At 33.8% G+C, this 22,092-nt stretch overlaps 1 protein-coding gene across 1 annotated transcript in view; it reads left to right on the forward strand.

The window, feature by feature from the left end:
* The window catches only part of LOC120234250 (serine/Arginine-related protein 53), a 243,946-nt gene that overhangs the window by 87,102 nt on the left and 134,752 nt on the right, over positions 1-22,092 (forward strand). Inside the window, exon 4 of the mRNA XM_039236027.1 lies at positions 20,192-20,365. Within this exon, the coding sequence (XP_039091958.1) occupies positions 20,192-20,365 (174 nt within the window). The remainder of the gene's footprint in view (positions 1-20,191; positions 20,366-22,092) is intronic.

Genomic DNA, 22,092 nt, shown 5'->3' on the forward strand with positions numbered 1-22,092 from the left:
CTAGAGTTGAGAAAATGCTGCAAATTATGGCTTCTTATATACTGGGTTACTTTCTCTGTTCCTTGCTAAAAATTAGGAATATTTGCATTTGTTTTATTGAAAACTAATGATAAAAGTGTTGACTTTATTTTTTCTTAATGTGTTTTCTGAAGTGTTATTATTATAGTGTGAACAATATAAATTAATGAAAATTTGATCCAAAGTAGTGTATATTTGTTATTGTAATTTTTCTCTTAGCTATACATATGCTATTTTATTAGGAAGAAGAGATATGATTACTTTCTAATATTAAGATAATTTGGACACATGGAAATGACAAATTAGATAACAAATATTTAAGTGAATTTATTAAGAAAAATATTAAATAATCATGCAAGATGAAATTAGAAGACAGGACAAAAATCAGGAAAGTAATGAATTTATTTACTTAAGTATGAATTTATTTACTTACTCATTTTTAACAAATATTTTAGTCTTTTCTGTGTGACTAGGTACTTGGGATATGTCAGTTAATAAAAGAGATTGTCCTTTTAGAGCTTACGTTCTAGCAAGGAGGTTAGTTCATAGACAATAAATAGAAGTAAGTTATATACATGTTAGGTTTAATGAAATGGAAAAGAAATTAGAACTAGCTATGGGGAATTGGGTGTTGTGGAGGTTGGGAGAAAGGTCAGGTTTCAGTTTTTAACAGAGTGGCTGATAGAGAGGCTAATGAAAGTTGACGTTTGGACAGAGATTTGAAGGAGGTGAGGGAGTCTGAGATGTCCTGAAACATCATGAAAACAGTGGGAAGAGCCCTGGCAAATGACAGAAGGCAAGAATGTGTCTGGTGTGTTTGTCTTCTCAGTTTTATACATTAATCACAAATCATCTATGGAGCTCATAATGTCGGGCATATAATGGACATTTAATGAACATAAACTGATTTTTATAAATATCTTAGAGTGATAGGGAAACCCCAACTGGGATTTATATTGGCTTGTCACTATGAGATTATAAACTTTGTTTTAAATCCCTTCATAAAATATTTTTCTTGGTATTCTGGAGTCTGGCTTACTCAGGTCCAAATTTGACTACGTAAGACAGTCTTAGGTTTCTTCAGATTCCCAGAGTTAATGTTGTAGGCTATGTGTTAGTGGAAACTACTTTGAGAGTTTGTGTGGAAACCTTTATTATTTTAAGCTTATTTTTGTCCAGATACAGTACTTTGTTCTCATAGGAAAGAATGGCTCAAATAATTAATAGAATTTTTTATCTGATTTAATATGTTTTGAATACTATTCCTTCCTTAAAAATAGGTATTTTAGATTTTAGTTTTCATGAGTAGCAGTATTGTTTTTGTTTTGTTTTTGTTTTTCTTAAAGTTCAAGTCCAGTTGTATTCTGTTTTTGCTAATGATTTGGGACCCTTATAACTATAAATTATGGCATGGTATACTGAGCTGTATAGTAATGCTCTAAAGTGCATTTTTGACTAGTAGACTATATAGTTCCATACTATTCTGATTTGATAGTTCCAGTGTCTAAGTTTTAAGTTTATTCTGCATTATTCTACTATTATTTATTTTATTTTAATTCCAATGTAGTTAACTGACAGTGTTATATTAGTTTCAGATGTACCATATAGTGATTTCACAATTAACCGTACATCACCAGTGCTCATCACGACAAGTGCACTTCTGAATCCTCATCACCTATTTTACCCGGCTCCCCACCTGCTTCCCCTCTGGTAACCATCAGTTTGTTCTCAGTAGTTGGAGTCAGTTTCTTGGTTTCTCACTCCCCCTCCCCCTCCCCCTCCCCCTCCTAGTGAACTTATGGGCTATTCATTGTAATACTGATTAAGTTAAGAAGTTGTGTTTTTCTGGTCTTGTTTAGCAGAAAAATGTCAGGGGCGCCTGGGTGGCTCAGTCAGTTAAGCATCCGACTCTTGGTTTTGGCTCAGGTCACAATCTCATGGTTTGTGACTTCAAGCCTTGTCAGGCTCCGTGCTGACAGAGTTTGCTTGGGATTCTCTCTCCCCTCTATCTCTCTGTCCCTACCCTACTTGCCCTTACCTACTCTGTCTCAAAATAAAACAACTTAAAAAAAAAAAAAGGAGAATTTCAGCTTAAAATAATTAGACATATATTGAAACCATTTCTTTTTATCAAGGACTTTTGAAGAGAAAGTTACAAAATAATAAAAAGTAAAATGGTTATTTTACATTCGAATATGAGCCTACAGAGTTTGTTTTTGGTTTTATTGTTGATAAAAATCCATATCTGCTAGATGCTATTATGGTTGGCTCCCACTTTTAGGTTTACTTTCTTTACTTGTTGATGCTATTTCCAGTACTATATAGTCAATTGTTTATTTTTTAATTTTTAAAAATATTTTATTTATTTCTGAGAGAGAAACAGCATGAGCAGGCGAGGGTCAGAGAGAGGGAGACACAGAATCTGAAACAGGCTTCAGGCTCTGAGCTAGCTGTCAGCACAGAGCCTGATGCAGGGCTCGAACCCACGAACCGTGAGATCATAACCTGACCCGAAGGTGGATGCTCAACTGACTGAGCCACCCAGGCACACCTATAATCAATTATTTATAGTGCATTTTGAACTTGTATTTAGGATTATCTTTATCAAATCACTCTGGAAACAAGCAGGGTAAAGATCCAGGGGGAAACCAGGAAAAAGGATGACTTATGAATGTTGATTTAACTTTTTAAAGTATTCTTACACATTTCTATCTTGCCTTTGTTACTTCCTGAATATTGGAATAACATATTAAAGATGTAGACCATTTCTTTAAAAAATCTCCTCTACTTCCTACTATATGGTTTATGGGGGGAGAAATACTGCAGTAGGATTATTTTTAGAGTACTCACACACAATCAAGAATAAACTAATACATACCTCAATGAATTTCAATGATTCCTCTTGTACCTGAGTGTACAATTCAGCACAATATAATACACAGTAATGCTGGGCATGACTGACCGTGGTTTTCACTTATAAAACATGGTGAGTATTGAGAGAAGTTTCATGTCGTAGTTGTCTTGTTTTCTCTGATTGTTTTATTACCATTAATTGCCTTTATTGTGTAACTTGTTCATAATTTGGAAGAGCAGCAAAAACCAAGAGAACTGGAAGGCTTACTTAAAGGCATCAAAATGCAGTCTATTCATTTAAGTTTTATGTTTATGTATTTGTATTGAATTAAGCCTTGCAGCAAGTTACTTGAGACTTTTTAAAAATAATTTTTAAAATGTTTTTAGCAAATAACTTTAAACCTTTCAGTGTCTTAAGATTTCCCTCCAGCTTTATAATCATAAAATTTGTTGTATAATTAAAGTATATTAAGATTTTGGTTCATTTTAGTTTTTATCTATTATGAATAAGGATAATGGAAATGAAGTTTAATGGGAAATTTTAATTTAAAAAATTATTTTGGGTCAAAGTGATCTGTATTTTTACTGTTTTGTTTCTGAATATGAAGCAATCATTACTAATGTTAATTATAGAACACAAAGTTATCAGAGTTTTATTTTATAATCAAATTTGTTATTAAAATGTTTTTATTAGTGCAAGGATTCTATAACTCTTAAACATTTTCATGTACAGATTTAAGTTTTGCAAATTGGAAAGTGTGTGGGATTGATATTTTATTGCTAAAAATAGGATACTGAAGTAAAAATTTATGTGTGGTAATTTAAATTTATTCACAAGGACCTTATTATTTAAAGAAAAGTTTTGAAGTTTACATGTCTTTAATATGTAAGTGGAATGGTACATTATTTAGCTTGGTGAAAAAACTAAAGTATTTTAGATTCACTTAGTTGATAAGCAGGCACTTTCCTCCTCTCTAACTCTTCTGCACACATACAAACAGTGCAGGAATTTGCTTTCTTTTTCTGTTTTGTTTTGGAAAATTTTCGTTTTCCTTCACAAATATTACTCTATTAAGGACTTCTTAACACATTTGCCTTTGAAAAAATAACGTTTTTATAATATTTAAAAAATAATGATAAATATAGTCTACTAATGAAATTATTGGCTGGGTAAACATATTAATTTTTAAAATTGTGTAGTCTACTTACATATGTAAAGTGATGATTTTAGTACTAATAAGAACTAACAAGTGTAATCTCATACTTATTATGGGCATCCATGAAAAGCTTCATACAAGTCATAAGGTTTAAAATATAATGCTGGTAGCTACCAGCTGCTAAAGAATTTCATTTACCAATTTTATTATTTTACTCCTTTGTAATTTAAATGCCTTTATTTAAAAAGTTTAACATAAGGATATTGTAAAGAATATAGTATTTTAAGATTAGATGGTATCCAGAACATACAGTCCAATGAGTTAGTCCAATGTAATTGGAGGAATTATTAAATGACACTGACCTCATTTCCTTTAGAACAATGAAAATTAATAGTTTCACGTTTTATTAGGCTGATATTCCAGATGTAGTGTACATTTAATTAAGTGTAGTTTCCTTTTAGTTATGGTATGTGTATCTGCTTTTTGTCGCAAATTCTTTCTAGTTTTACAGTTTTCCACATGTTTTCTTTCACCATTTATGATTTTTTTCAAAGCAGAGCTATAAGGACTTAAATCACTTTAGCATGCAGCAAAACAGTTCCCATTCAAACAATAAACGCCATTTTAAAAAGCCTTTAGATCTTCTGTCACTTCATAAATATAAATGTATAAAAACGTTATGCAGTTGTAGTGCCCACCTGCTAATTAAATGCAGATTTTCTCAAACTTGCTTAAAATCTGTCTGTTTGTTTCAACTCTGTCTGTGTTCAGAATACATATGGCCCTTGTGAAACTAATTATGCTTATGGAACAGCTGTTAAATTTAGTGCAACTAATTTTATCCAATATTTTACATTTTAATTGATTACCTGTGAAGAAATTAGCAAATTAACACTTATTGTACAGTAACTGAATGGTCTTTTATGGTTACTTTCAGATTTAACAAGTGAACCAGGCAGTGATGGAATAAAGACATTTCTAAGATTTTTAGATAGGAAAGTTATTGGTGGACCTTGATTATCTGGTGTGAAAATTTAGGAAGAATGATGAGTGATGCCAAGCATCTGTGTGTTCTGTATCTTAAACATGAGAAGCAGATTGGAAAGTAATAGCTTTTTCTTAGAATTTTGGTAACATATGGGCTTATCTGGATCTAAGAAGTCTTTGAAGATCTTTGAACTTGACTAAATGACTTAACCTTTGGCATAGTGGGTGGGTTATATGCTTTTTTGGGGGAGGGGGGTGGAAGCACTGGCATTCCGCATTTCTCTTCCTTTTTTTTTCTCTTCCCAATTGTATGTTTTAATAACTTCTCTTAAAAATCAGGGCACTAGTGATGAAGATTGGGAATTTTTAAAGATAGACATGATGAGAATTCCAAGATACTTAGTTGAATGGACTACCTGTAGTAAGGTGGATTTAAATCTTTTGGTAATGTTTTAGAAACAAGTTTTGCATAGATATTTACTTTCTGTTTTATAGAGTTGTTTTTTTTTTTTTTGAAAATGATACTGCAATCAGATCTTACTGGCAATGTGTTGTAGTTGAAAGGATGTGGAGAAACCTGGGTTTGGATTTCAGCTCCATCACACATTGGCTCTGTGAACTCTGAAAAGTTCAGAGTTCAGTTTTGTCAAAGCAAAAAAACCCCAAACCAACCCAACCAACCAAAAATGAAACAAAACACCCAAAAAACCCAACCCTGCCTCCACCCAAAGCAGGAAAAAAATCCGAAAAGAGGGGACAATAACAAGTATATGTTTAAATATTGTAGAGAATTACAGGTTAAAATAGATTAATACAGCCAGCATGCTTCTTAGCACATAGAAAATACTTAGTAATAATAAAGAAAATTTATGTCTGTAACATTGCTAAATAAGAGATATAGTAAGCAAGTATATCATTACACATATTATAGAGCACTAGCTATCATGATAAATGAGAGATTGTTTTTGATTTTTATTTACTAGGTTTGAATTCCAATAAGTCAGTTGTAAAACTTGATGTGAATTATAGGGCCAGGTAAATGTATCTGGAATTTTGATAAGAAACATTTCAGTTGGGGCACTATAAATAGGGAATTACTGTGTGAGGAATATACAAGCAACCCCTGTTTCCAGTCATTTGATCTACCACGGCCAGAGGCTTGATCCTCTGCCCCTGGTGAGGACAGTTGATCTTGGTTCTGCAGTTTAGAATAATTGGCAACTATACTGATCTAGATAGATTTTTCTAAGGCAGATATGGGGCCCATTAGTGACCAAAGCTGAAGAATATTAACCCATTGACTTCATCTTAGTTAAAATTAAGAATGTGTATGTTTTCTCCAAAGAAATAGCTTTATTGTTGGTGGGTGTATTTGAAATAGTCTTTTGGAATAAGGTATCAGATACTTTGTATTTATAGGCTTATGTGAATTGGATTGTAAAACCATGGTGATTTGTATGGTGAGTTTTAAATAACAGACTTCTAAATGAAATGTCAAATAATTTTTTAAGGTTTTGATTGGAAAATTTTAAGCCTCCATTAAAAGAGAAGTATAGAACACCCTCATGTGCCATGATGTAACTTCATCAGGTGGTATTTTGCCAATATCAAGGCTTGCTTTTTAAGCTTCAGAATGGGTCCACAGTACCTTTTATCTATGGGTTATTTGGTTCTGGTATTAATACTTGACTCTTTACAATGCCTTATATACAAAGTGTCTCCACTCTGGCTGGTGGAACATGGTTTCTCCCCCTGTAGGGTATTCAGGATTTCTATTGCTTTCCAGTGTTCTTTTCCTTGGTCCTGTGGAATTTCACTGCATATATCTGTAGGTTAGAACTTGTCAGAAGATCTAGGGGAGTCATTGGCAGATTTCTGGGTCCCTCTCTCTCTGTCCAACTTCCTCCTCCTCCTTTTTTAAGAGAGTGAGCGAGAGTGAGGGAGGGGCAGAGGGTGAGGGATAGAGAGAATCTTAAGAAGACTACATGGAACCTGATGGTTGTGAGATGGAGATTATGACCTAAATTGAGATCAAGAGTCAGATGCTTAACCCATTGAGCCATCCAGGCACCCCTGCCCAACTTCCTTCTGATGCCTTGCAAATTCTAGCCATGTTGGCCTACTTGAAGATCTGTCTCTGTCTCCTTAAGTCAGCAAGTCTGTGGAAGCTGTTTGGGTTCCCTCTCCTTGCTCTGTGGCTTGGGAACTTCTCAAGGGATTAAGTTGGGGATAATCCTAGGTTTCCCTTCCTTGTTTGCCTTTTCTTGGGTAATCACAGTTTTGTGCTGCCTTGTTGTTCAAGTCTGAAATAGTTTAATACATTTTGTTTACTTTTCTAGTTGTTTATGATTAGATGGCTATTCCCATAGCCTTTAACATGTCTGTGTATGAAATGTCATTTAACTATAATATAGATTATTTTATTTGTGATTTTTCTTTTTCTTTCTTTTATTTTTGGTCATTTCCAGTGAGAGTTTATCAACTTTATTAATCTTTTCAAAAAATCAACTATCTTTGGATCATTAATATTTGCTTTTATTTCTATTACTTTACCTTCTTTGAGTATAATTTTCTGTTTTTTTCCCCCTAATTCTTTCAATGGCTGCTTAGGTTATTTTACCTTTTATTATTTTCTGATTATGTGTTTTTAATGCTATACATTTTTATCTTTGCTTTAGCTATATTATTTTTTATATGTCAAATTTTAGTTTTTATTCGGTTCAAATATTTAAAAAATATCCATTGTGGTTTCATCTGTTCCATGGTTACATAGAAAAAATTAATTTAATTTCCAAATATTTGGAGGTTTTTCTAGTTTTTTCGTTATTTCTTGCTTAATTTCACTGTAGTCAGAGAACAATATCTGAATGCCTTTCATTTTCTAACTTTTTAAATTTTAATTTATTTTTTTATTTTTTTATTTTCGAGAGAATGAGCACTAGCAGGGAAAAGGGCAGAGGGAGAGAATCTTAAGCAGGCTCCATGCTCAGCATGGAGCCCAATGTGGGGCTTGTTCCGCAAACCATCAGATCATGACCTGAGCTGAAATCAAGGGTTGGATGCTCAACTGACTTAGCCACCCACATGCCCCAACTTTTTTTAAAATATTTTATTTTTAAGTAATGTTTACACCTAACATGGAACTTGAATTTATAAGCCTGAGATCAAGAGTTGCATGTTTTACTGACTAAGCCTGCCAGGTGTCCCTGAACACCTTTCATTTTTAAATAGTGTTAAGATTAGATTTATGGCACATCATAAAGTTTATTTTAGGAAATACTACAGATGCACATTGTAAGAATGAATATTACACAATTTTGGAATGCAGTTAAATAGGTGAATTTAACTACCATTTGTTTAAATCTTTTGTATCTTCCCTTTTCTTTTTTCCCTTTTAACAGCTGCTCAATTTATCAGTTACTGGCAGAACTCATAGACAAATCCTGATTGTAGATTTGTAAGTTCATAATTATTTTATATTCTTTTTGGAGTGACCTCATCATCATGAAATATGTATTTCTACCAATATTTTTTACTTGGAAGTTTACTGATATATAATCTTACCATTTTTCTTCTTATTGGTGCTTGCACAATGTTTCTCCCATACTTTTTACTTTCAGAATTTCTTTGTTTTATATTTAATGTGTTCACTTTGAAAGGTGTCTATAATTTGCTTTTTTCAGTCTGACAATCTTTTTCTTTCAGTTGTATTATTTAGTTTATTTATGTTTATTGATTACTGTTATATTTGGATTTAAATCTCTCTTCTTTGTTTTCTGTTTGTTCCAATCCATTTTCCTCCCCCCCCCCTTTTTTTTTTGCCTTCTTTGGTTTGATTTTATTGGAATTTTCTTCTCTATTAGCTTATTAGCTTACATTCTTTTAATTTATTTGCCGGTGCTTAACTTAAAAATTGTAGCATGTTCTTGACTTACTAGAATCTAACAAATTAGTACTTTTATCACTTATTTTCTATAGCTTTGATACTTGAAGGATTATTTGACTGGATGTAACACTGTGAGCACACTTTTTCCCCCTTAAGCTCCTTAAGGAAAATTAAAGGCATTGTTTTGCATTTATCTTGCATTTGAGAAAATTGATGCCAATATGACTTTATTTTGTTGTTAGTGAATTGATCAGAGTATTCTTTTTTCTTTATAATGCATTACTTAATCAGGATATATCTCAAGATATGACTGTGATTGACTATGGTTTATCCATTTCCCCAGATACACGGTGGACCCTTTCTACATATAGATTCTTTTAGTTCTAAAAGTGTTCTTGGATTATATTGTAATGTTAGTTTTGTCACCTTTTTTTCCTTTTCGGTAGCCTCAGTTAAGTTGGGTGTTCATTGTCTACCCCTTATTTCTATTATTTTTTCTGACTTTGCTACTTTTATTTTTTGAAAGTTTTCTTTTTCTTAAATCTTTGTCACTAACACTGTGTCTCTTATTCTGTTCTATATTTAATTAATGTTTGAGTATTATGTTATAGCCTCCTCTGCTTCATGGGTATTCTTATGGGGTTTATTTGCTTCACCTGAAAAATTTGATTCTAACATTGTTTTATTTTTTTAAGTTTATTTGTTATTTGAGAGAGAGAGAGAGAGAAAGAGAGAGAACAGGAGCTGGGGAGGGGCTGAGGGAGAGGATCCCAAAAAGGCTCTGCATTGTTAGTGGGGAATCCGAACCGATGCGAATCCAACGCGGGTCTCAATCTCATCAATGGTGAGATCATGATCTCTGCCAAAATCATCAAGAGTTGGTTGCTTAACTGATTGAGCCACCAAGGTGCCCCACTTTGTTTCTTTTTTCATGCATTTAACTCTTGGGATACCAATCCCTCACTCAGTCAAAAATCCACTTAGAATTTTTGACTCCCTAGAAATTTAACTACTTACATCCTGCTGTTGATCAGAAGCCTTTAGTGATAACCTAAATAATTGATTAATACATATTTTGTATGTTATAGTATTTAAAATTTTTTTTTTTATTTCTGAGAGAGAGAGAGACAGACAGACAGCATGAACAGGGGAGGGTCAGAGAGAGAGATACAGAATCTGAAACAGCCTCCAGGCTCTGAGCTAGCTGTGAGCACAGAGCCCGATGTAGGACTCGAACCCAGGAACTGTGAAATCATGACTTGAGCCGAAGTTGGATGCTCAACCAACTGAGCCATCCAGACACCCCCATTTTTTATATTAATATCATAAAATAAGCCTGAGAAAAGAAAATGTTAAGAAAGTCACAAGGAAGGGAAAATACATTTATAATTCTGTAATGCATTTATTGAAAAAAATCTGCATATGAGTGGATGGATTCATGCAGTTCATACCCATGTTGTTTGAGGCTCAACTGTAATTGCTTTGTTTAGATGTTAGATTCTTTTTTGTTGTTGTTCATGATAATGCATAGAATTTTCCTGGATCTGCAGTAATAGGCAATTCTGTGAGTAGATTGAAGGTTTTAGGTGATGTATAAGGTTTCTTGAGTGGCACCTACATTATTAATATAGTGAGCTGGAAGTTTCTCTAATAAATGGGGAACTTTATGGGAAAAGCTAAGCTTTTTTTCAGATCCTTTGATGTCATCTTGTTTTATGGAACCCTGAGTTTCAGCATTTAGTTTTCTAGTTGTTTTCCACCATCAAGCCACCAGTGGGCACTTCCCATAGTATATTTCTTTTCTACAGTGTATACATCCTTTAAAAAAATTCCTCTTGTTTTAGGTTTTAGTTGGATTTCATTTGGGGGTAAAAGTAGATGTCCATGTTCAAATGTCATCCTGACATGGAATTCATGTTAATTTATTCACTGTATAATTTTAAAACTTAATTTTAAGTACAGTTTTACTTTATGGTAAATATAGTCTTTATTTATAGAACTCTACTTAAGAGACTACTTGAAGTATTGTAGATTTTTTTTAAATATAAAATATTAGGATATTTGTTTTGATTACATGTGTTTAGGACTTATTAGGCAATTAAACTTGACGAATTGGTTTTTGAGGGCAGTAATTCATTTTATGTAGGATGTTATGGTGATTCTTCCTATTCTGTAGATATTGAAAGCATTTATCTGGTATAATAGGACATCTTGCTGTCCATTTATTGCTTATATATTGTGTGTTCTAGAATGCCACATTTTTTATCAAATGTTTCTTTGCTTATAATATATCTCCATTTTGGTTATGGTACTCTAGAGACTTCTAGAGTGATTTATCAGAAGGATATTTATTTAAAGAATGAGGGACAAATATCTTAAATATTAGTGTAGTTTAACTTTTTGTTTGGTCAGGGTAGGAAATCTCTTTGATCTGTTACTTTCTTCTTCATGGAGAGTTTTCAAATAAATAGTTAAAGTTACTTAATAAGTAAATGGGGTTGTTCATATGTCTGGGATGTGCATTTTACTCAAAATTATATAAAATAATTCTCATGACAACTAAGAAGTCTGCTTAATTCACTTTCAATCTTTGTTCGATTTTGTGGTTCTTTTTAATAGCTTTTAGTAATGTTATTTTTCCTACTTTTTGGACTTACTACCTTTTCTCCATGTGTTCTCTCCAGAGTCATTTTTTGCTTCTTGTGGCCTATAATATAAGCAAAATTAAGAGGCTCACAATATGAGAATTAAAATAACAAACATTAAGACAGGGAAAGAAAGGCCTAGTAGTTTATATTGTATACTGTGATATATATATATGTATATTTTATATATATTTATATATTTTATATATTATATATAATATATGTATTTTATATATTTAATGTTTTTTATTTATTTCTGAGAGAGAGAGAGAGACAGCGTGAGCAGGGGAGGGTCAGAGAGAGAGGAGATATAGAATCTGAAGCAGGCTCCAGGCTCTGAGCTAGCTGTCAGCACAGAGCCCAACGTGGGGCTCGAAACCACGAACTGTGAGATCATGACCTGAGCTAAAGTCGTATGCTTAACCAACTGAGCCACCCAGGTGCCCCTATACTGTGATATTTTCAAACTTAACTACTTTCTTTAAATTTGACATCATGGATGGCTTAACTTATAGTTCTCCTGTTGCTAGTATAGTTACATCAGCAACGTTTATAGGAGAGTCTTTCAAAATGGCATGGGTTGCATGTGTTGACATATGGTGAATAATGAACAAGATGTTTTGGAGAATGACAGGCATAGGTTTTCTACAGTGGAATTTTGTGTTAGGGAAAACCATGAGTGAGTTTGGAGATAACTGTTTATTTTATGAATTGGGTATATTAGGAGGAATGGAGACTAGGAAAGTAGGTGCTATGGGGAAGGGGTGCAGATAGTAATTGATATGTAATCCTTCTAATTGTGGTATCTAGCTTTGCTGTGATGGTGATAGAGTGATCATACTTTCTGGTTTCTCTGGGACAGTACCAACTTAGTCATGCTGTCTTTATGTTACAGTGTCCGTCTTGACTCTCAAATATATCCCCTTTTATCCTTCAGAAGTTTGTATGATAAGTGATATGGTTTTTCTGTTAATAGCAAATCTGCGAAGAGCATGCATTTGGCTGCTGTGGGTTTCCTGTGAAGACATGAATTATTGGCCAAACTTATTACTATTTACCTTCCTTTATAAAATAAATATATTCAAACTTGATTAATCCTTATGCCAGTTTTAAGATTTTAAAGGTCTGTCAAAATCAGAATGCTTCACTTTACTGGTTTAGCTGTAGTATGATGGAAACATACTTAATATGCTTCTGATTCAGATTTTACTCATTCATTCAGATTTGCACATCCCTCAGTTATGTCTAATTGCCTGCCTGCCTACTCTCGGATCACTTGTCTGCTATCTCACAGTTCAGCTAGGTAACCCTGAAAGTAGTTATCAACCCTTTTGTAGATAAGGAAACAGATTCCCAGAAAGGAAATAATGTGTTTAAGGACACTACTATATAAGGAATTCTTTATTTTTTAACTTAATACTTGTATAAGCTTGAGTATATTAATAATAGGTACATCTTTTTTTTAAGATACAATGAAAAAACATGATTTCACCCAAATCTACCTCATTTGTAATCTATGAATGGTTGCACGTTTTTGTCAAACTGTATTTTCTGGCTAAAGGGCAGACCAGTAAGAAATGAGTTTATATTAAAGATTCATTAAAAAAGAGAATTCTTAGTTTGTTGGTAGAGTTTAAGCTAATGTTAACTCACTTATTTTTGTTACTCCACATTGTCATTAGTTAAGTGAAAATTAATTGCAAGAATCATATTTTATTTCTGAACAATGTAGAACCAAATTAAAATAATATACTCTATGTATATATACAAAGAATATATATGTATATAGGGGCCAAGGATCTCACAAAAAAGGCCCCCCTCCATTTTTATTGTCACAGCTTTCTTTTAATAGAAGACTTTAAATTTTATATGATTATTGCTTATAGATTTTAGAATAATCTGTTAAAATTTTTATATATTCACATATAATAGAAGATTTAATTAGAAATGAATAAACTGACATTTGTGGGGGAAATAAATTATGAGGATAAATTAAAACTTAATGTTGAAGGACACCTATGTGGCTCATTTGGATAAGAGTCCCACCTTGGCTCAGGTCACAGTCTCACAGTTGATGAGATGGAGCCCCCATTGGACTCTGTGCTGACTGTGTGGAGCCTGCTTGGGATCTTGGAATTCTCTTTCTCTCCCTCTCTTTCTCCTTTTGTCTCTGCCCCTCCCCTGAAGGTAAATACCCTCTCTCACCCTCTCTCTTTTTCTCTCTCTCAAAATATAAGTAAACTTAAAAAAAAAAAAAACTTTATGTGGAAAGAAGTTATGTCAAAATTAAGAGAGAGTAATCAAACTTGAAGAGATAGAAATTTTTTATAAGTTAGGATAATAACCCACGTTGACGTCCCTAGCAATAAATATTGTAACTTCTCAAAATCACATATTAAAAAAAGTTTGTGACTGTATTGGAAAATACTGCTTTTCATTCAATGAGTAAACCAATTAGGGATGAAAGAGGAAAGACATTACTACTACTGAAATCCATGTAATTTTCTTCAAGACCTACATATGTCCTAAATACTCAGGACTAATTTATGCAGTCTCACTATCATTCACATTATTTTGGGGGAAATAATTTGTATTCGCTCTTTTCTGTTTTCCTTTGTCAGTCTAGGGATTTACCAAATATATTGATAATCTCTGAAAACCAGATTTTGGCTATTTTTGTTTATTGCTTCCTATTGTATTGATTTTTCCTCATTATTATTATGTTTTAAATATTTTATTTATTTCTGAGTGAGAGACAGAGACAGCATGAGCAGGGGAGGGTCAGAGAGAGAGAGGGAGGCACAGAATCCAAAGCAGGCTCCAGACTCTGAGCTAGCTGTCAGCACAGAGCCCGATGCGGGGCTCGAACCCATGAACTGTGAGATCATGACCCGAGCCGAAGTCGAACGCTCAACCGACTGAGCCACCCAGGTGCCCCTTTTCCTCATTATTTAATGTTTCCTTCCTTCTACATACTTTGTATTTACTTTCCTCTTCTTTTTCTAGCTTCTTAAGATGAAACCTTAGGTATTCGATTTTAGACCTTTCTTCTTTTCTAATATAAACACTTAAAGCTTTAAGTTTCCCTCTAAATATTGCTTTAACTCATCTTACAAATTCTCCTATGTTGTATTTTCATTTACATTCAGTTAAAAATATTTTCCAGTTTTTCTTTTGATTTCTTACTTGATCAATGAATGAATTATTTAGAAGAGTATTTAATTTCTCTCTATTTTTTTCTAGATATTTTTTTCTAGATGTTTTATTATTAAACTCAAGTTCTGTTGTGGTCAGATAAATATATTTTGTATGATTTCTGTTTATGAATTGATCCTGTGATCATGATGAAGTATTTTTTTTTTTTTTTTGGTGATCCTTTTAGTTTTTGAAGTCTAGTTTATCTGGTATTAACGTATTCATTCCAGCTTTTCTGTGCTTACTGTTTGCATGATACAGTAAAACCTTGATTTGTGACCATAATTCTGGAACCATGCTTGTAATCCAAAGCACTTGTATATCAAAGCGAATTTCCCCATAAGAAAAAGGAAACACATATGATTCATTCCACTACCCACAAATATTCATATAAAAATGATTACAGTACTGTAATATAATACAAAAGTAAAAGAAAATGCAAAATATAAAGAAAAATAAACAAATTAACCTGCACTTACCTTTGAAGACCTTCATGGCTGATGTGAGGGAGATGAGAGGAGGGTTATTGTGTAGGATGACTTTCACTATCACTAACGGAATCACTGCTATCTATTGGCTCTGGAATCTTTTATTTTCGTGCAACTTTAACAAGAAACCTATCCAGTGACACTTGCTTTTTCCTCCTTTTGAGGGTTTCGCAGAAATGTGACATTGCACTGTTGTTAAACAGATTCATTATGCGCACTGCTACAGCCTTAACCAGGTCGCGCTATTCTATAAAATTTTGCACTATTGCACACATTTTACATATCATCTTAATCTCATTTGAAGTGAATGATTTCTCTGCCTTTCCTCCTCCTCCTCTGCAGAGGAGATGCAGATGTACACTTTGTATAAAATCTTGTAATTTCGGCCACTCACATACCTCTTTTATATGTGTTTCTTCCTCACTTGATGTGTTCCTTCCTCACTTCCACTGTAATCATCTCTTCCTTCAACCTTTTTTTTTTCTTTTCACCCTTTCTGCACAGGGTCCATTTTATATGCTCGCTGTACTTTAGTACAGTAATAATAAACTCTTGTCATACACCGTATTTAATGTAACTGGCAATAAAGCAGCAGAGGAAAAGGGTCTGTATCTGCAGGCAGACTGACCTAGAATGAAGCAAAGCCTCTCTCAGCTCACTCTTGTATAGAAAAGCAAAGGACTGTCCAAAGGTACTTTGAAGTGACAAAAAATACACTAGTGCCAGTTGTGGGTACCTTCCAACGTTATGAAAAATCATTGATTTCTGCCAAACACTGTGCCCTGAGACTGAGCATCTGAGCATGGGAGATGATCACACACAATCCTGCAGAGATAGAGAGAGAGAGAGAGAGAGTATGTAGTTCTGTGATGCTTTTTGATTCATTTGGACAATTTCTTTTTATTTAAGGTATTTATTAACATTTAAGGTATTTATTGATGTATTTGGATTTAAGTCTATTATCTGATATATATGTATTTTATGTATTTTATATGTATCATTTTATGTATTTTATAATTATATATATTTATGTTTGTTCCTCTGATTTTTGTTTCTTTGTACTTCTTTTCCAGCATCCTTTTAGATTAGTGAATATTTTTAAAATCCTTGTTTAGGGACACCTCGGGGCTCAGATGGTTCGGTGTTGGACTCGACATCGGCACTCAGGTTGTGATCTCCTGGTTGTAGTCTCAGGGTCTTGAGATTGAGGCTCATGTCAGCTCCATGCTGAGTTTGGAGCCTGCTAGAGATTTTTCCTCTCTGGCTCTCTCTGCTCCTTCTCCACTCTCAAAATAAGTAAACAAGTGTTTGAAAAAAAGAATTCTTGTTTAGCTCATGTTTGGTTTTTTAGCTATACATATTTACATTTCTTCTTTTTTTTTCTTTAAGTGATTGTTCTAAAGATTATATAGATGCTCTTACCATTTCTGTGTACTTAGAGTTGTTTTTTTCACCATTCATGTGAAATGTGGAAACCTTAGGTCTCCATGAAAGTAGATAGAATACATATCATCTCTATTAAAAAAAAAAAAAAAACCATCGGGGCATCTGGGTGGCTCAGTACGTTAAGCGTCCGACTTTGGCTCAAGTCATGATCTCACGGTTTGTGGGTTCGAGCCCCTCGTCGGGCTCTGTGCCAACAGCTAGCTCAGAGCCTGGAACCTGCTTCTGATTCTGTGTCTCCCTCTCTCTCTGACCCTCTCCTGCTCACGCTGTCTGCCTGTCTCTCTGTCTCAAAAAAGTAAATAAAACATTTAAAAAATTATAAAAAAACTATCTACTTTCATTATAAACTCTACAGTGAAACATTGTATTTTTTACTTTAAGTACATATATGTATTTTAAATTAATTAAAGGAAATACTTTTTTATATCTCCCCATATATTCATCATTTCCAGTGGTTTTCATTCCTTCCTAAATATCCCAAGTTTTCATCTGTCATCACTCTCTTAATCCCGAAGAATTTATTTTAGAATTTACTGTACTACAGATCTACTGTTGATGATTATGGTTTATTCTTCCCATCACCTTAAAAATGTCTATGTTTTACTTTCAGTTTTTGAAGGATATTTTTGCTAAATGTGAAATTCTGGTTTGAATGTTGTTTTCTTTCACCATGTTAACTAAGAACTTTATTCTACTGTCTTCTGTTCTCCACTGTATCTGGTGAGAAGCCAGCAGTAATGAGTATCATTGCACTCTTCCCTGTATATAATATTTTCTGAATACTTTCAGGATTTCTCTTTACTTTTGGTTTTCATCAGTTTCATCAGTACTCATGATCTCCATATTTATCTTGGGGTTCACTAAACTTCTAGGATCCGATAATTTGTTTTTCACTAAATTTGGGGAAATAATAGCCACCACAAAAAAAAATTGTTCTCTATTATTTTCTCTACTTCTGTGTTTTACCATGTTAGACATTTGGATATTGTTATGGAGATCCTGGAAGATCTATTTTTCTTATTGACAGTCTTTCTTTTCCTCTTAGTTCTTCAGTTTGGGTAATTTTGATTTATTTATTTCCAGGTATACAGGTTCTTTCCTCTGTTGTTACTTAACTCTGTTGTTAGTAATTAGTAGATTTTAATCTCACTAAGCATAATTTAAATTTCAGATATTATATTTTTTAGTTATAGAATTAGTTTTTTTTCATTTTCTAGTTTTCCTGCTGAGATTTCTGTATTTATTGCAAGCATAATTATACTTTTTTTTCTTAAGTAGTTTATTGTCAATGTGGTTTCCATATAACATCCAGTGCTCATCCCCACAAGTGCCCTCCTCCATGCCCATCTCCCTCCTTCCCCTCTCCTCCAACCCCCCAGCCCTCAGTTTGTTCTCAGCATTCAAGAGTCTCTCATGGTTTGCCTCCCTCCCTCTCCCCAACTATTTTTCCCCTTCTCCTCCCCCACAGTCCTCCGTTAAGTTCCTCATAATCCACCTATATGTGCAAACATATGGTATCTGTCCTTCTCTGCCTGACTTATTTTGCTCAGCATAACACCCTCAAGTTCCATCCACATTGCTACACATGGCCAGATTTCATTGTTTCTCACTGCCATGTAGTATTCCATGGTATAGATAAACCACATCTTCTTGATCCATTCGTCCGCTGATGGACACTTAGGCTCTTTCCATGTTTTAGCTATTGTTGAGAGTGCAGCTATGAACATTGGGGTACATGTGCCCCTATGCATCGGCACTCCTATATCCCTTGGGTAGATTCCTAGCAGTGCTACTTCTGGGTCATAGGGGAGTTCTATTGTTAATTTTCCTCAAATAATTATACTTTTTTAGAATCCTTGTGCTAATTCTAACATTTGACTCATCTCAGGGTTAATCTCCACTGACTATCTTTTCTCTTGAGATTAGATCACATTTTTCATGCTTTGTTATATTATCTAGTACTTTTATCCTGGGTATGGTAAATGGTCATATTTTGAAAAGTCTGGATTCTGTTATATTCCTAAAAAATAATGATTTTTTTGTTTGCTTGTTTGTTTTAGCAGGAAATTTAGTTGAATAAAAATTGGAAAGTTCCTGTCTCTCTGCGTACATTTGAAATTTTTAGTTCTTTTACCCTTAGCTATTTGGAGTTTTCCCCTCATATGCATAATGTAGGGGTTAGCCCAAGATTTGAGTAGAATATACATCTAGAATTTGTGGCTTTCTCCTCTGAATCTTTCAGGATTCCCCTTTCATTTTCCTTTTGTGGTGGTTGCCCTGCATCTACTGGTTTTTTCTGGCAGAAATCCTGAAGTTTTCTTTTGGAGTTTTAGCTGCCCTACATGGCACAGACTTAGCCTTGCCTCGGAAAAGAAGCTAATATAAAAAGGGAAACTTTCTTGTTTCTCTGTTCTTTTCCCAAGTGTTGGCTCCTTACAGAATCTGCCTTCCTTTGGTCAGTATCCAGTGCCTTCAGATGTTTTTTATAGTGCTCAATAGGAGAACTAGTCTGGGAGAGGCTTTCTTGTCAGTATAGATCCTGTCAGTAAGACAGGATCTGAAATCTTTACTTTTTTAAAAAAACACATAGAATATCCTATCTAATACTGACATTCAATACAAAGAATGGCTAGATGAGGGTAGAAGAGAGGAATAGTTTTGTTGTAACAATTAGAAATAAAAGAGTTGTGGGGCGCCTGGGTGGCTTAGTCGGTTAAGCATCCGACTTTCGCTTAGGTCATGATCTCGCGGTTCGTGGGTTCGAGCCCCGCGTCGGGCTCTGTGCTGACTGCCAGCTCAGAGCCTGGAGCCTGTTTCAGTCTGTGACTCCCTCTCTCTCTGACCCTCCCCTGCTCACGCTGTNATATTAAAAAAAAAAAAAAAAAAAAAAAAAAAGAAATAAAAGAGTTGAATAGCTATGGAAGCCGAGATTGTAGGAATAGGGAAGATCCTACTTTTGGAAATTAGCTTAGATACATTTAGATTTGTTATATTATCTGGGGATACTTGAGTAATCAGAACTTGATTTGAACCTTTAAGACTTACACTTATAACACTTTTTGACTAAACCTTAATTTCCTTTAAAGTTGACAATATATATTTCCCTTATATAATTTTATCTTATTTTAAAGTTTCTTTATTTTTGAGAGAGAGAGAGAGAGCAAGAGCTTATGTCTACATGATTTGGGGTGGGGGGAGAAGAGAGAATCCTAAGCAGGCTTAGTGCTATCAGCATGGGGCTTGATCCCACAAACTGTGAAATTGTGGCCTGAGCTGAAATCAAGAGTCAGATGCTTAACCTGCTTAAGCAACTGAACCACCCAGCCACCCCTCCTTTGTGTCATTTTAATTTAGTGTACCTCTTCATAAAGAAGCCTATACAAATGCTTACTTCACACAGTTACTAAATCTGAAACTAAAACTAAATTCTTTTCTTTCAGATAATTTTAAAGAATATTTGTATTTTATAATACAAAATATACACTAACTGAATGTAATAAACTCTACTTATTATAGGTCTAGGTCAAGACCTCGTCCACGTTCCCATAGTCGAAGCAGTGAAAGGTCCAGTCACCGAAGAACCCGTAGTCGGTCTCGGGACAGAGAACGACGTAAAGGCAGAGATAAGGAGAAAAGAGAAAAAGAGAAGGACAAATGCAAGGACAAGGAATTACACAACATCAAACGTGGGTAAGTTGAAGCAAATCTTAAGCAGTGATGACTCAGTGATTCCATGGCAATATTCAAACAGTTTTCATTCTCTGAGGTTTTAGATGGATAAAAGAGGAGAATATAGTAGATAAAGAAAAAAGGATAAAATCAAAATGGTTATCTCAGGTTTTTACTGTTCTTCCTTTGTATTCTTTTTTTCGTTTAATACTTACATAACAAACTTTAGAAACCGAAATAAATGGCACTATCAAAGCATAGTAGGTCAATAAAGGAATATTTACATAATTCTTCAGGAAAGTTATATTCAATTTCCTTAGCATGAATATGGATTTAAAATTTAAAGACTAGTTCATAATTAAAAATGTCTATTAATTTATTGTAAAGCTGTTAGGCAAAAAGGATAAATGTGGAGGGAAGGAACCGTGTGATTTACTGTGGGTTAGGCCTCTTTCAGTATATAATGGGACTTGGCCGGTGTTAAGGTGTGTATTTTAGTGTGAGTGTATGTGTGTGTGAGGCCAAGAATTTATTTTTTCCAGAATTGATATTATTGAAACAGTTATTCAGGCTTTGTCCATTTGGAGGTTGGAATCCATTCATAAATAACTGTTTATTAGAAGATGCTAAAATGAAAAAAAATCTTGGTTGGTAGTATGAGTTATAACTTCTTGTTTATTTTATTCAAGACTGCCATTGGGTCTTTTATTATATGAAGTAGAACATTTCATATTTATCTCCCTTTATGAGCCTTTCTACGCCCCATGTATATTCATTGTGATATTTCAGTACAAAAAATGTTTTTCTTTAATGGATCAGTTTACAGTGTTAAAGAGCTTACTTATCAAGGTCTTGAATGTAGTTCCTTGAGATCTTGATTCTATGAAGAATTCAGTTTATTAAAGAATATGGAACTGACCTCATTTTGACAGTTGTCTGTCAATTTTTTATTTTCAGATTTATAGTGATATTACTTAGATATGCCAGATTCCTTGAAATGATAAATTTGTAGTGGATTTTGGAAGAAGATAACATTATTATGTGACTTTTTCCTTCTCACCTCACAACTGTGAATGCACGTAGACCAGTTATTGTGGTCCTGCAAAATTCTGAGTTCTGTCTTTTTCTAGTTTTAAGGGGTGTTGAATATTATAGGAGAGGAGATAGGATTGGATTTCTGGCCATAAGGATAGGGAGGATGCGTTAGCTAGAGTAGGAGAGTAGAATTAAGATCAGAACGGATAGGGGAGAAATCTGTTGGTAAAAAGAGAAAGTCAGGAGGATGATAGATGTGAAGAGAGGATATAGAGTAGGTTTCTGAGACTGGAAGATATGGACTGAGGATGAATAAATTATGTCAGTCAAGGAACTGCTTTGCTTTTTGTTCTTTTTTGTTTTTCTTTTGGTTTACACTTTAGATAGTACATGGCTACGAGAAGACTGAATATGATTTTTACTAGCCATTACATTTTTGCTTTCTGCGCCACCAGAATAATTATACAGTTGTACAAAATTGATATTACATGATGCATTATTTTGAGGATATTACATAAAGCATTATTTGAGTGCATGGATAAAAAAGGGAGGTTGGGTGGTTTCAGGAAAGATTCTCATATGGGTAACATCAATCTTGAAGGTCTGGGCCAGCTAGCTTTACAGGTTAGATTTCAGTGTTTACTATGTTTAAGGGACTGAATCCTTGATGATAGGTCTACAAGATAATGTTGTATTCATCATTATTTTTTTTT

The sequence above is a fragment of the Hyaena hyaena genome, unplaced genomic scaffold, assembly GCF_003009895.1.
Source record: "Hyaena hyaena isolate Hyena2069 unplaced genomic scaffold, ASM300989v1 scaffold_105, whole genome shotgun sequence".
Taxonomy (NCBI): domain Eukaryota; kingdom Metazoa; phylum Chordata; class Mammalia; order Carnivora; family Hyaenidae; genus Hyaena; species Hyaena hyaena.